The sequence below is a fragment of the Leuciscus leuciscus genome (assembly GCF_965113295.1).
Source record: "Leuciscus leuciscus genome assembly, contig: SUPER_11_unloc_9, whole genome shotgun sequence".
NCBI lineage: Eukaryota > Metazoa > Chordata > Actinopteri > Cypriniformes > Leuciscidae > Leuciscus > Leuciscus leuciscus.
The window spans coordinates 1-14,067 of NW_028118538.1; the positions used below are offsets into that span (position 1 = coordinate 1).

Here is a 14,067-nt window from a genome sequence, read left to right on the forward strand (position 1 = left end):
CCAAACGTTGCACAAATGTATGGGGAAATTTAAATTTAAATACAGAAATGCATTGCCATTTTACATATTGCATTTCAAATTGAATATTGCTACCCATAAGCTTCCATACACATGGTACCTGTTACTTGTTACTTGTTACAGTACAGATTGGAGGTTGACCAATCACAGTTGTCTCTGATCATTGGCTAGAGACGCTTATTTAATCATTATAGTGAGAAAGTACGACAGCTTCTAAACCCATACAATTAATAGATTTAATCGGTTATGGTTTATAACGCGCATACATTTCCAAAAAGACAAAAAAGTCCCGAATATTGCATAAATGGAGCATTCGGGATTTTGAGCCGATGAGCGCCCTCTGGTGGAACATTGAAGGATTGTTTGTGTGACAGTTCTGATGTTTTCCTCTAGTTACGTGATGTAAGGAAGTACAGGACATATATAGTTAAAAAAATATGCCTGTGAGTTTGATGTAATGACAAAACATGGTTTCACGTTATTTTTATTTTTATCGGCCGTCGCCATCGCTACATTTAGGGACGAACAAGAATTCTGTGAGAATGAAAGTTGTAATGAAAGAGAGTTCGATAAGAGTCACTTTTATAGCGATGTGAAACACTGTGGAGAAATACTACTGGCATTATCACATAAACTACTAGGTAAGATACAGATATGAGTGCCAACATGCTATTTTACACGTTGATATGTTTTAATAACTTCTGTGTGTTTTACAGATGCTCTGCCTCTTGATGAGGTTGATGGTAATGTTATTCGTACTGTGAAGAGAAGTGTGTTTTCAGAGTCTCAGCCCTCTCCTCTGAAAGAGCCCCTGACACTGGCTGCTGTGTCACAGGTCAATAAACCCATCCACTCATCATCATTTACAGAGAACTTGTGCTTCACTGCAGTCAAACCTGGGGATATTGTTGCAGTAACTGTGTATATGTAATTTATGAAACAGAAAAATACAATGGAGCTAGTGCCATCTAACCACCAGTCAAAATTTTTGTCACACCCACCCATTCTTTATCATTTTTCTTGTCCACATTTTAAAATAGTAATAAATTAATCATCATCATCACCACCAATAACATTGTCGTCGTCAGCATAATTTTGAACTTATTCAGGCTGTTGTTACAAAGAAGTACACTTCATCATACTTTTAAAAAGAGAAATTATATGAAAATAATATAGGCTACTTTAAAAGAATATACTTTGGTGCAAACTGAATATAATGTTTCGGACACTTAATTGCATCATGTTAACTGAAATTAAATGAACATTTATTATAGTTTGTTAAGAAACGGTCATGAAAGTATACTCGTTAAGTGGCTTTTTATTTCATTAATTTTGTATTATCTGCAATAACTGTTTTAAAAGAAACATAGTTTTCCATTTTTATTTTTAACACTTATTTTTTACAAGGGTGAAGCAGATCACTTAAAAAAATAAATAAATTTGAACCACCCAACTCCTCAAATAAATGTCTACTTTAGGTTGTGGGCAAATTATTTTTTAGCTATTATACTCTATTATATATATATAGATATTATATAATGCTAGCTTCAAAATTGGACCAAACACTTACATACCAATAGAAACACTTTATCATACATTTATTTAGTCACAAACAGTTCATTTATTGCATTGAGTTAATTAATTCAGTTAATTTAGTGTTTTTTGTTTGTTTTTGTCAGTTATACTTTTATTAATTGATTCAGTCATAAAGCTTTTAATCAGCTAATGAACTCGTGGGCCACTTGGACTCTTTACAGAACCACCAGTGGTCTGAGGATCACAGTCTGAGAAAACTGCTTTAAAACCAAACTGGACCATGGTACCACCACAGTACTTTTGTGTAAATGTTGTTTCTGCATATATTCAGGCTCTTTTGTGTATTTCAGGATGTGTTGAGGAATATTTTGGATCTGAATGAGTCTGTGATTCAGAATGAAGAGTTTGTCCGTTGTGTCAGTGGTGGGAAACTGTTTCCTGGCTCTGTTCCACTGGCACACAGATACGGGGGCCATCAGGTAAAACTGACCGTCACTTCAAACCCGACAGCGATGGCGTAAGACAACCAGAGCAAACATGTCAACCATGTGTTATTATTATTATAGTTTGGTTATTGGGCCGGACAGCTGGGGGATGGAAGAGCACATATGTTGGGTGAATACACAAACAGGTAAAATCATCCTTTTCCATCAGCGTTCAACACAAATCATCAGTTGTTATTGTCAGATGTGACTTTTCTGTTGTAATGCATGTCAACTTTCCCATAATGTTGTTTAAGATTAAAGAATGGAAAGTGTGATCTATACTTACTGGTTTTTCAGCAAATAGATGATTCTGGCATTTTTTAAATCTAATTCTCACTTAATGCTTAAACATGCGTCTGAACAATGACATCTCTCAGTTTAGAACTGACAAGTGTTAACCGTTAGAGCGGTATACAATCTCTCTTTTATCCAGAAAAGGTGAAAGATGGGAAGTCCAGTTGAAAGGCTCAGGAAAGACACCGTACTCAAGGTGAATATCAGTTCCTGCTGCTCAATATTTTTGATATGCTTTTTAAGTAATTCTGAGATATATTTAGTGGTAAATGATCTTACATTATGACTCATAGTGTGTGATTCTCTGTCTGGCAGGAGTGTAATGGTTATGCTGTTTACTGTACATGATGTTTTGTGTGCTGGTCTGGTGATGGACGGGCTGTGATTCGCTCCTCTGTGAGGGAGTTCCTGTGCAGTGAAGCCCTCAGGTACACACACACACACACACACACACACACACACACACACACACACACACACACACACACACACACACACACACATATATATGCACAATATATATAAATGGACATGCACAAGAAGAGTAATATATGGATTTATCATATTCAAATGTTTGGTGTTGAATATTATTATTTTATTTATTTATACCTTTTCCATTTTTTTGCCTTTATTGTTTGTCAGTCTGGTTGTGAGTGAGGAACCTGTTTGGAGGGATCCGTTTTATAATGGCAGTGTCATAAAAGAAAGAGGTAAAATACGATCAGATTTGGAAAAATCGAGTAACTAAGTTCTTTATCCTCCTCAGCTTTATGTGATTGTTCTCTGTATCTATCAGGAGCGGTTGTTCTGCGTCTGGCCAAGTCCTGGTTTCGTATCGGTTCACTGGAGATATTAACTAGAACTGGAGAGTTAGATGTCCTACGGTATATTAACTTTAACTTGGGAGATAATATTTTTTTCTCACTCTTATTTGCTTTTTAATTTCTTTTTATCTTTTATTTTCAGGACATTGTTGGACTTTGTTATTAAAGAGCATTTTAAATCTATAGCAACAAATGACCCTGACAAGTATGTGGTGAGTATCTGTGTCTCTCTGCTGTTTAGCTGTAATACAAGATTATTTTATATTGTCTGATCAGTCTCACTATATTTGAATGGTTTTCATGTTGTGTGAAGGTGTTTTTCTCTCGAGTGCTGAATGAAACAGCACATTTAATCGCCCACTGGATGTCGGTTGGTTTTGCTCATGGTTAGTTCACTCTGCTTTACTTGTTTAGTTATCATATAGATTTATCATTATAGATCAAGCTTAATACGCAAAATGCACAACATCATGATCTGCATCTTCACACAGGAGTCTGTAACACAGATAACTTCAGTCTGCTTTCTATCACTTTTGATTATGGCCCATTTGGATTTATGGAATCATATGACCCAAGTATGTTTCTTTGTCTAACTTAAACTTTCATAATATTAGCAATCATCTTCCTATACGTTTAGTTTTTAAGATTTTTGTCATATAACATTTCACACACACACACACACACACACACACACACACACACACACACACACACACACACACACACACACACGCACGCACGCACGCACGCACGCACGCACACACGCGCACACACACACACACACACACACGCACACACACACACACGCACACACACACAGGGACTCTGTATATTAACCCTACCCCTAAACCTATGAGGACACAGGAAGTGTGAAGATGTTTACGTTGTCATTATACACATTTGTGTCCTCCTAAACCATATACGAGAACACACACACACGCATACATATATATATATATATGTATACAATACTGCAAAAGTGGAACATTGTATGAATAGTAAGCTACTTTAGATCTACTATAAATTTTGTATATAGGCTACTTACAGTATATATACATGGGTTGAGGGGCATGATTAATTGCATAATTTTTTTAATCCATTACTTGTTTTATTTTACTTCATTATATTCTAATAAGTTAAAGTGAAACAGACAGCCATAATAATAACATATAATATTTGTATTGTTAAATGTGTGTTATTGCTCCAGCATTGTTTCCTCTGTATAGATTTTGTCCCCAACACGTCTGATGACGAGGGCCGGTACAGTATAGGAGCTCAGGCTAATGTTGGCCTGTTCAATCTACAGAAACTTCTAGAAGCTCTGAAACCACTGCTGACCTCAGATCAGCTTTCACAGTTAGAGATCCTTTTATTTTCTGTTGGTATTGGTCTGGAATAAATAAGGGTGATTCATGTCAATTCATTTACTTCAGATCTCAGCAAATATTGAGAGAGTATCCACAAATCTACCATCAAAGGTGAGCCTGTCATTAGACAATATAGATCACTGTATTCCTCTCTGAGTCGTTCCTGATCTCACTTTACTGTTTCTGTTATAGATTTCATGAGCTGTTCAAAGCAAAGTTGGGCTTTCTGGGAAATGAAGAAAAGGATTCATATGTGATTGCATTTCTTCTAAAGGTAAATATTAGCTGGATTGTTTTTTTCTCTAATTGTACTATAATTAATTAATGTGATAAAGTTATTTGGCCATTCTCAGGAAATGGTGTCATTTGTGACAATAAAAAAAAGAAATAAAAAAAAGTAAGGAATCAGTAAGACACACACACACACACTGATATATATATATACACACACAATTTCATTATAAACTTTAATTAGATAGTTTTTTTTTTTTTTTTTTTTTTGAATTATATATTTAACGGCCAAACTGTCAGAAATAGTTAAGTCCAGTATGGAGTTAAATCAGTAGTAGATCACACAAATGGCAGCATTTCCTGAGAATGACCCATATAATGTTGTATGATGTGTGATGTGTTGAGCTAATGGAGGACACTGGAGCAGACTTCACTATGACTTTCAGACAGCTGAGTGAAGTGACCCTGTCCCGGCTTCAGAAGGGATCCTTTGCTCCGGTACGTTTCCTCTCCATTCACTCCCACAGCAGCCGCAATATCCATAATCATGATTTCAGTCCAATAACTGTGACTGTGTCTCTCTTGACAGTCATTGTGGGCTCTTTCAGACCTCTCATCACACAAGCATTTCAGAGACTGGGTTCAGCTGTATTTACAGCGTCTGTCAAGGTAATGTTGCTGTAATGTAAACTCGAACTCTTTAGAGGATTAAAAATGAACATCACTTGATGTGTTAATCGTCTTCTTCAGGATAATGAGTGACTCAGATGAAGAACGGCAGCACAGAATGCAAGGTGTGTTTTTGTATATGTTATATGATGCAGTGTTATATATTATGTGTTTATATATTGTTACAGTAACACTACCGCTGAAATGTTCATGATTGGTAAGATTTGTTTTTGAAAGAAGTTTCTTATGCTCACGAAGGCTGCATTTATTTAATCAAAAATACAATAAAAACAGTAATTTTGTAATACTATAATATATTATTATACTATGAGATATTATTACAATATAAAATAAATTATTCTATTTGAATATACAGTATTTGTGTAATTAATATATTTGTTCAGTTGAATGTAATTTATTCCTGTGATCATTTCTCCAGTCTTCAGTGTCACATGATCCTTCAGAAATCATTCTAATATGATGATTTGCTGCTCAAGAAACATTTGAAAACAGTTGAGCTGCTTAATATTTCTGAGGAAACCCTGATACATGTTTTGATTAATATAAAGTTCAAAAGAACAGTGTTTATTTGAATCTTTTGTAATATTATAAATGTCTTTATTGTCCCTTTTTATGCATCCTTGCTGAATAATATTATTAATTTCTTTTTTTTTAAAAAGCCTTACTGACCGTAAATGTTTAAACGGTAGTGTGTGTTTTTTTATGATGTGTTATGTTGTATTTAATGTTATTAGTAATTTTTCTATTGTTCAGGAGTAAACCCACGGTATGTGTTGAGGAACTGGATGGCTGAATCTGCTATCAGAAAAGCAGAGAAAAATGACTTTTCAGAGGTATTATTACATGTGATGTCAAACTAATATTCTGTCATGATCATGCTTATCATATATCTTAGAGTGTTTGCTTTAATATATTACTGTGAAATGAAGACTTGACAATTATACATACAATGTAACATCTTCAGACAGACCATTATGGCTTGTTGACAGTATGTTTGATGTATTTCTAGGTGACACTGTTGCAGAAGACTTTAATGGAGCCATTTATGGAGCAGGAAGAGGCTGAGAGAGCCGGATATGCCAGTAAACCTCCATCCTGGGCTCAGCAGCTGAGGGTCAGCTGTTCTTCCTAACTCAGGGTCGAATGAAAAAAAAAAAATCATGAATTTCAGCATCATTTGAACCAAAAATATTGTTTATGACATTGTAATCACACTTCCTAATGGATGATCTGATTGGAGGATGCGCCATGTTTGATGTTATATATGTACATATATGCATGTTATATATGGACAATGGACATGGATGTCTTTTGTAATATTGCTGTTTCTGCATTTCTACAAAAGTGCAAAAATCTTTGCATCATGCATCTCGTTTACTCCTGTTTAACAATTAGGCATGTCAAAATCTGTTAAACAGTTAACTTTGCAAGACCTTATTTATTATGACATTCCATTAGCAATGATGATATAGCATATTTGTAATACAAATAATCTGATTAGGTGCGTAAGTACAAAGTATTTACATATTTTAGTCTGGTGGTGTAATGCAAGAATATTAAACAACAAAATAATTAAAGATGTGTGTCCTAATGTCACGCCGAGAACTTGTTTGGCGGTCAGTTCCTCAGTCCAACTACAAAAACATGTCAATTAGCTCTATCTGTCTTCAAGATCATTGTTGACTGCGCTTTTTCAGCATTGCTGTCATCAGTTCTGACATGAGTTCGCCACCTGGGGGCGCTGTTTGTAGAGGTGTCGTTCTCTTTGGTGGAGCTGGAGGCATTTTTCTGATGGAGCCGGCGGATGGGTTGGCAGCCGGTGCAGGAGCTGGTGGTGGAGGCGGTGGTGGTGGAGCTCCACCTGCAGATGCAAAGTTTTGGGGACCAGGAGGAGGAGGAGGTGGAAGGGAGGTAATGGGGTCTGGAGGTGGTGGGGGGAGTGAGTCTCCCCCGTGAGGTGCAAAACTAGGAGGCGGTGGAGGAAGAAAGTCAGGGGGCAGCTCGGCATCTTCTGGAGGAGGTGGTGGTGGAGGCAGGTCATCCATGGGTGGAGGTGGGAAGGAGGATTGTGGGAATCGAGGTGGAGGAGGAAACTTGTTGACTTTGGTTGTGCTGGCAGGAGGAGCAGGGGGAGGAGGAGGCAACATGGGGTCGGGTGGTGGAGGAGGCAGGGTTTCCATTGAAGGCGGAGGTGGTGGGAAAGATGTTTGGTTGCCAGGACCCTTCAAAAACAAACCAAAAGTAGCATTCAGGAGCATTTCAGATAAATGATGAAATTACAAGGGGATTAAAACAACTCTAAAGGAACCGTCACCCTTTGTGGAAAAGTAGTGTGCGTAATTTTACTGCTCTTGAAGTATACTTTAAATCTTTGAAGTATATTTAAAAATATATATTTTCAGATAATATATTGTTCATTAAATAAAAGGCCACTATATGTGTATTTAAAGACACTGCACTTTCATGACTGTTTCTTAACAGAGTTTAGTGCAATTTTAAAAAGTGTACTTTGCAATCATGACAAATTAACAGTTATACTTTTTAAATTATGGTTTAGTAATCTTTTGCAGTACATTTATTTTGATATTGACAAACATACTAGAGCACATGCAAATTTGATTATAATTTCAACTGTAGTGTGTTATTCGTTAATACATTTAATGTTAATATATTTTAAATTTACCAATTGGCAACTTCATCATGACAAATGTGTAATTAAATATTGAAAACATGTCAAGTTTCAATAGAAATGATATATGTATATTTTAGTTTACTATAAATGCTTCTCAGTACATTCGGCAGTAAACTTCATATTTCATTGAAAGTAGAAGTAATTATGAAATGTTATAAAATTATGTACTTAAGTGTGTTAATAAATTTAAACTATATTTTGTTTAATTGCAATTAACATGCAGTTAAGTGTCTGAAAACATAATAGTTCACACTTCAGTATGGTCCATGAACTTATATTATTTATGGTATTATATTATGGTGTTCTTCATTACTAAGGCAACTGATAGATTTAGAGGTACCTTGGTGTCCTTCGGAAGCTGAGGAGCGTGTCCATTCGCAGCTTTGGCTGAAAGATAAGCACAAAAATGTCATCAAAATCCTTTAATATATCAAGATCTATGATACATTTTATAACAATCTATTTAGCTCATTATCTCTACCTTTAGGTGTAGGAGAGGGTGTGGATGCACTGGAGGAGGCCTGGATAGTGCGGTTAGCCCAGCTTCCAGTGCCGGCTGCTTTCCTCACAGCGGCTTTGTAGTTTTCATATAACTGCTTACCATACTATGACAAAATCATGACAAAACAAGACCGTTAATAAAGTAGAAGAACTTTTTTTTTTTGACAAAGTAGACAGCTCACAATAGGACCCAACACAATACAGCTACAATTTACAGTATGTTTTTGCATTGTAAACTACAATTTATCATTTAATTTGCTGCAAAAACTTCAAATTAGTGTCTTCTTGCATTAATCATACAATCATTATCTATTTTGGTTTTTGGTGTGTGGCCTGGTTTCTGCTCACCTTTGCAATACGTATCCCAGTCACCCACAGAGTCATGGTCAACTCATCATCACAACACAGATACTTGATGTATTGGGATTCTTTTTGAATTTGAGGATGCTGAAAGCAGATCACAGTGACCATATGAACATGACACACACCTGATATACACACCTGAGAAGGCCAAGATAATAACACTTCATTTAGTTGTTTTCGCTATTGTTTCCCTGTCATTCTCTACAGATTTGTGGAACCATTCATTTTTCAGGGATTGAATCTTTAATCAATGTTGTTTTGTTCTCAAAACAACAAAGGGTTTGGTAACAACTTACTAGGGTTTTCAGTATTAGTTCATGCTTTGCTAATATTCATTTTTCTCCAAATGGACAGTTGGTGATATTAGCATTGTTTTGATTACATATGTTATTGAGCTGCAGTTGCATAGCAGAGACAGTGGATGACACACTAAAGTCACAATTTGATTGCCAGTGCCCCTCATGCCACACTTTAGGATTAGTCCTAAATATTGCTAAAATGAACCACAAAAATCTTTTGCTTTATAATTTTGAATTATTTCATACATACAAAGAATGTATGTCCCTTTTCTGTCGGAGTCGGGGTTTAATTGTGCATGTATTACATTTATTGCATTTTTTGCGTTTTATTTCCCAATTGCTTGACAAACATAAAACACAGCCCACCCTAACCTAATCATAGCCTGAAACACCCTTGATGATTTTCATGCTTTCTTAATGAGATGACTGAGATAACAAATGATTTTATGTGGGGAGGGAAAGGAGTTAAAATAGCAAGGAAACATTAATTGCAAGTTATAAAGAAGGAGGATTAGGATTGATTGACTTAGAAGTTAAAAAGAAGGCCATAAGGGTAAAAACGATGAAAAAGTATTTATGTGATAAAGTGGAGTATGGATGGAAAGGTTATATGAAGGATGTGCTGGACAAATGTAGTGGATGTGGGGAAGAAGGGCTTTTTATGGGATTGAAAAAGCCGATGTATGACAAAATGCCGCTGTTTTATCAGGAAGTGCTAAGTGTGTGGGCAGAGGTCATATACAGAAATATACAGTATGAGTGTGAAAATATAAATCAAGTTTTAAAACAACCGATATTTTTATATCCAAATTTTAGAATGAAAGAGAGAGTGTTTTATGACAAATTGTATATTTGTACAAATTGCCTCTGTAGCAGATAATGGCAAAATACACCTCTATGCAGACGATACAGTATTATATTGTTCCGCCCCCACTCTAGCTCAAGCTTATCAATCACTACAGCAGTCTTTTAATTTATTACAGACCATCTTCATTGAACTTAGGCTGGTATTAAACGTTGGTAAAACTAAAGTGATGCAGTTCACAAAGTCTCGCACTGTACCCGCATCAACCGCCCTAGCCATTTCCACACTAGATGGGAAGTGTGTTGAAAATGTTTCATCTTATAAATATCTTGGTCTGTGGATTGATGAAAAGCTAACCTTCAAAGTTCATATTGAAAAATGAGTGAGAAAACTGAGAGTAAAACTCGGCTTTTATTTTAGAAATAAATCCTGTTTTACTCTCCAAGCTAGGAGGAAATTGATCAGTGCCACTTTCTTACCAGTCTTGGACTATGGGGATGTTATTTATATGCACGCTGCCTCTACCACGCTGTATATACTTGACACAGTCTACCATGGTGCATTACGGTTCATTACTAATGCCAAGTCACGCACTCATCACTGTCGTCTTTATGAGGCAACTGGCTTTAGCTCTTTAGGTCTGCGTAGATGGTTCCATTGGCACATTTTTATTTTTAAAACTATTAATGGTAATTTACCCAGCTATCTTACTAGTTTGTTGACCAGGAATCATTACCTTTACAATCTCCGCTCCGTTGACATTCTGGCTCTAAATATCCCGCGTGTAACAACTGAATTTGGTAAGACTGCTTTTAGTTATGCTGCTCCTTGGTGTTGGAATTTACTCCAAAAAGTTTTGAAGCTTTCGTTTCTTATCCCTCTTGAACATTTTAAACAATTACTTAAACAATCCAAAATTGAACAATGCACATGTTTTCAATGAGCCTTTTATGTTATTTTACATTGTTTTATATGTACTGTAGATCAGTTTGTTTTTTTGTTTTTTTGTCTGTTTTGTGATTCTGTGTAACCTGTGTAATTGTTGCCCCAGGGCTCCCTTGTAAAAGAGATTTGACTATCTCAATGGGACATCACCTGGTAAAATAAAGGATAAAAAAAAAATAAAAAAAAAAAAAATATGAAAGCAGGAGTGAGACAAGTTAAGGATATAGCATATGATGTAAGAGGGTTCTTACCTAATAGAGCCTTATATGATTGTGTTTCGGAGTGGGATGATGAAATCGAAATGTCAAAAGTGGACTCGATGTGTGAAAATATTAAGACAAGTCTGCCCAGAGCCTGGGTAGAGAGTATTGAAAATGAAACTGTTAAACCTGGGGAATGGGGATTGCCAGATTTGTATTTTAGAGTTTGTGGTTGCGCAATAAAGACTCTGGATATATGCGGTACAAAGAAATCTCCTCTCACAATAGGCCAATGTCTGGGTATCTGAGAGATAAACCTGGGCTGCGTTTCCCAAAGCATTGTGAGATAAGTTGATCGTAGAGGACATTGGTGGCAAATGGTCTTCACGATCAACTTCACAATGCTTCTGGGAAACGCAGCCCTGGACTGGAGCTCAGAGCCACTGCAGAGAGAATTACACAGAGCTGGCCAGTGAAATGAGACAACAGATACTCACTGTCACACATGCCTGGTATTATTATGGTTACAGTTATAATGCATGGATTGATTTGCACAGAAACAGAGTTTGATCAGATCAGAGAAGCTCTTCCTGCACATATTCAAGGTAATGTTCCACAATGGTTTCAGTGTCCCAGGACAGCAGTGAGCTCAACACTGCACAGCTGTGTCTTTAAAACACTTTGGCCAGTGGACAAATGAGAGCTACTTTTGACAGTTTGCATTTCCTCTATTACAGTGGTGAGATATTATACCTTCTATAATAAGAATAAATGAATAAACATCATGTTACACACAAAAACAAGCAAACTGTAAATTCAATAATCTTTTATGCTCTGTCTTCTGTTTGCTTTCTTGTGAACATGATGATCATCAGATTGACCCATCATTTCAGATGAATATGATCATTTTGTGCAGGCTAAATAGGTCTTCATCCAAAATGAACGTTATCTTATTACATTCAAATTATTATGTAAATACACTGTACAAAAAACAGTTTTTTTTTTTTTTACTGATCGGTGATGGGACCGAGAGTGAAACTTACAGTCCTAGTAAGAATCATGAGCAGTTAAACTCGCTGTTCTCCAGAAAAATCCTCCAGGTTTTGCACATTTTTAGGTTTTCCAGAATCTTCTGCATATTTGACACCTTTCCAACAATGACTGTATGATTTTGAGATCCATATTTTTACATTAAGGACAATTGAGTGACTCGTACACAACTATTACAAAAGGTAAAAACATTTACTGATGCTCAAGGAGGAAACAATGTATTAAGAGCAGGGGGTGTAAACTTTAAACAGGATTATGATGATGTGTACATTTTGTTTAAAGATCATCTTTTTTTTTTCATCCAGTACTGCCCTTCAGAAGCGAATACTTCCCGGTTTCACAGACAAAATAATTACAATTTATCCTGTTCATGGAATTTAAAAAGTTTACACACCCCAGCTTTTAATGCATTGTGTTGCATCAGTAAAAAAAAAAAAATTATATATATATATATATATATATATAACAAATATTTTACTAAAATATTAAACTAAATGTTTACTAAAAACTAAAAAAACATTTTTTTCTTCAAGAAATACTGTGTAAAACTGATGTTATTAAAATAATATGCAGGGGAAAACCAAGTCCTATGTTTGGTGGACCCTTTGTGTTACAAACCTTATTAATATTCCAAAGTATTCTAAATTATTTAGATTAGGTTACAAAGCTTGTGTAATCTAACGAAATATGTTACAAATTACTGTATTTTGTAATCTTTAGTAAATAATCTACTTACAATATAGTGTCTCCAGTTTATAATGTGGATCATTCTTCAGATCAGAGAGAAGCTTCACGGCTGATTCTCCTAGTTTATTCCCAGTCAGATTCAGATCTCTCAGGTGTGAGGGGTTTGATCTCAGAGCTGAAGCCAGAGCAGAACAACCTTCATCTGTGACTCCACAACGACACAACCTGTAGAGAACAATGACACACTCTTCACTCTCTCAGTTCAGATCAGTTTAGCAGTGAATCCATTATTAAAGAGAAAATACAAACTTAAAGCACAAATAAAATTTTTTGATGGATCATTGGACTGAGATCTAAAATGTCAAAGAGCTCAAAACGTGATTATTAAACATCTAGTCTTTAGATCTGTACTAATACAGTACGTATGGAGTAATGATTTGTTTTAATCGTGTAAAGAATATTAAAAAAAACAGTCCCTGCAGAAAGATGAACGTGATGAACTGCAAGAATAAATCCAGCATGTTCTTCATTTCTCAGTTCTGAATGTGTTGAGATCGAGTCGGTTTAAAATCAAGAGACTGAAGTGTTGATTGTGATGTGACTGTGTATTTCAGTGACTCAGTCCTGCAGAATCATGTTCCTGAAGAGCAGCTCATGTGTTCAATCTGTAAGAATTGATCAATTAGGAAATGCCGGACAGTCTGTTTGGGGAGCACCCAGACCCTGAGAGGACAAAGGACCTCTCTGGAAATTACCATTTGAACTCAGCATTTGTGAGGCAAAGTTACACCTCAGAACACATCTCTCCTCCTCTTCCTCACTCCCCCTCTCTCATGCTGAGACCACATGTAAATCACCCAAGAAAATGTATAGTTTAATGTGAATGATTATCACAGAGTATTTTTCATGTTTGGTATCATTTAAAATGTCACAGTGCGACTGGTACAAATGTCTCGTTTCCAAATAAGTAAAACAAAAGGTAATAAGGTTTTTGAGAGTTTATGGATAACTAGCACACTAGGAGGGGTTGGCCTCTAGACAAATGGTCTCCCTACACCCAAAGGTGTAACCTCTGAATGC

General features: G+C 35.9%; 3 protein-coding genes across 3 annotated transcripts in view; 2 read left to right on the top strand and 1 right to left on the bottom strand.

The window, feature by feature from the left end:
- The first annotated feature begins 405 nt into the window (after window positions 1–405).
- Window positions 406–3,490, top strand: LOC309510307 (protein adenylyltransferase SelO-like). The gene is made up of 6 exons (XM_082191296.1): window positions 406–659; window positions 735–853; window positions 1,905–2,033; window positions 2,121–2,761; window positions 2,976–3,217; window positions 3,300–3,490. The coding sequence occupies exons 1-4, from the start codon at window positions 476–478 to the stop codon at window positions 2,187–2,189; spliced, it is 501 nt and encodes a 166-aa protein (XP_082047422.1). The 5' UTR covers window positions 406–475; the 3' UTR covers window positions 2,190–2,761; window positions 2,976–3,217; window positions 3,300–3,490.
- A 139-nt stretch (window positions 3,491–3,629) lies between these two features.
- On the top strand, window positions 3,630–7,022 carry LOC309510306 (protein adenylyltransferase SelO-like). The gene is made up of 9 exons (XM_082191295.1): window positions 3,630–3,732; window positions 4,384–4,513; window positions 4,591–4,635; window positions 4,717–4,798; window positions 5,161–5,253; window positions 5,345–5,424; window positions 5,506–5,549; window positions 6,199–6,278; window positions 6,455–7,022. The coding sequence occupies exons 1-9, from the start codon at window positions 3,714–3,716 to the stop codon at window positions 6,575–6,577; spliced, it is 696 nt and encodes a 231-aa protein (XP_082047421.1). The 5' UTR covers window positions 3,630–3,713; the 3' UTR covers window positions 6,578–7,022.
- A 6,006-nt stretch (window positions 7,023–13,028) lies between these two features.
- LOC309510309 (NACHT, LRR and PYD domains-containing protein 12-like) overlaps window positions 13,029–14,067 on the bottom strand; it is a gene marked incomplete at its 3' end in the record, with an annotated part of 59,578 nt that continues 58,539 nt past the window's right edge. Inside the window, exon 9 of the mRNA XM_082191297.1 lies at window positions 13,029–13,212. Within this exon, the coding sequence (XP_082047423.1) occupies window positions 13,029–13,212 (184 nt within the window). The remainder of the gene's footprint in view (window positions 13,213–14,067) is intronic.

Bases quoted from the DNA above. Each gene is read 5' to 3' on its own strand.
- LOC309510307 (XM_082191296.1), top strand. From the start codon at position 476: ATGACAAAACATGGTTTCACGTTATTTTTATTTTTATCGGCCGTCGCC. The intron at 660-734 runs GTAAGATACAGA...TGTGTTTTACAG, and splicing joins ATTATCACATAAACTACTAG to ATGCTCTGCCTCTTGATGAG. The intron at 2,034-2,120 runs GTAAAACTGACC...TTATTATTATAG, and splicing joins ACAGATACGGGGGCCATCAG to TTTGGTTATTGGGCCGGACA.
- LOC309510306 (XM_082191295.1), top strand. The intron at 4,514-4,590 runs GTTAGAGATCCT...CATTTACTTCAG, and splicing joins ACCTCAGATCAGCTTTCACA to ATCTCAGCAAATATTGAGAG. The intron at 6,279-6,454 runs GTATTATTACAT...ATGTATTTCTAG, and splicing joins AGAAAAATGACTTTTCAGAG to GTGACACTGTTGCAGAAGAC.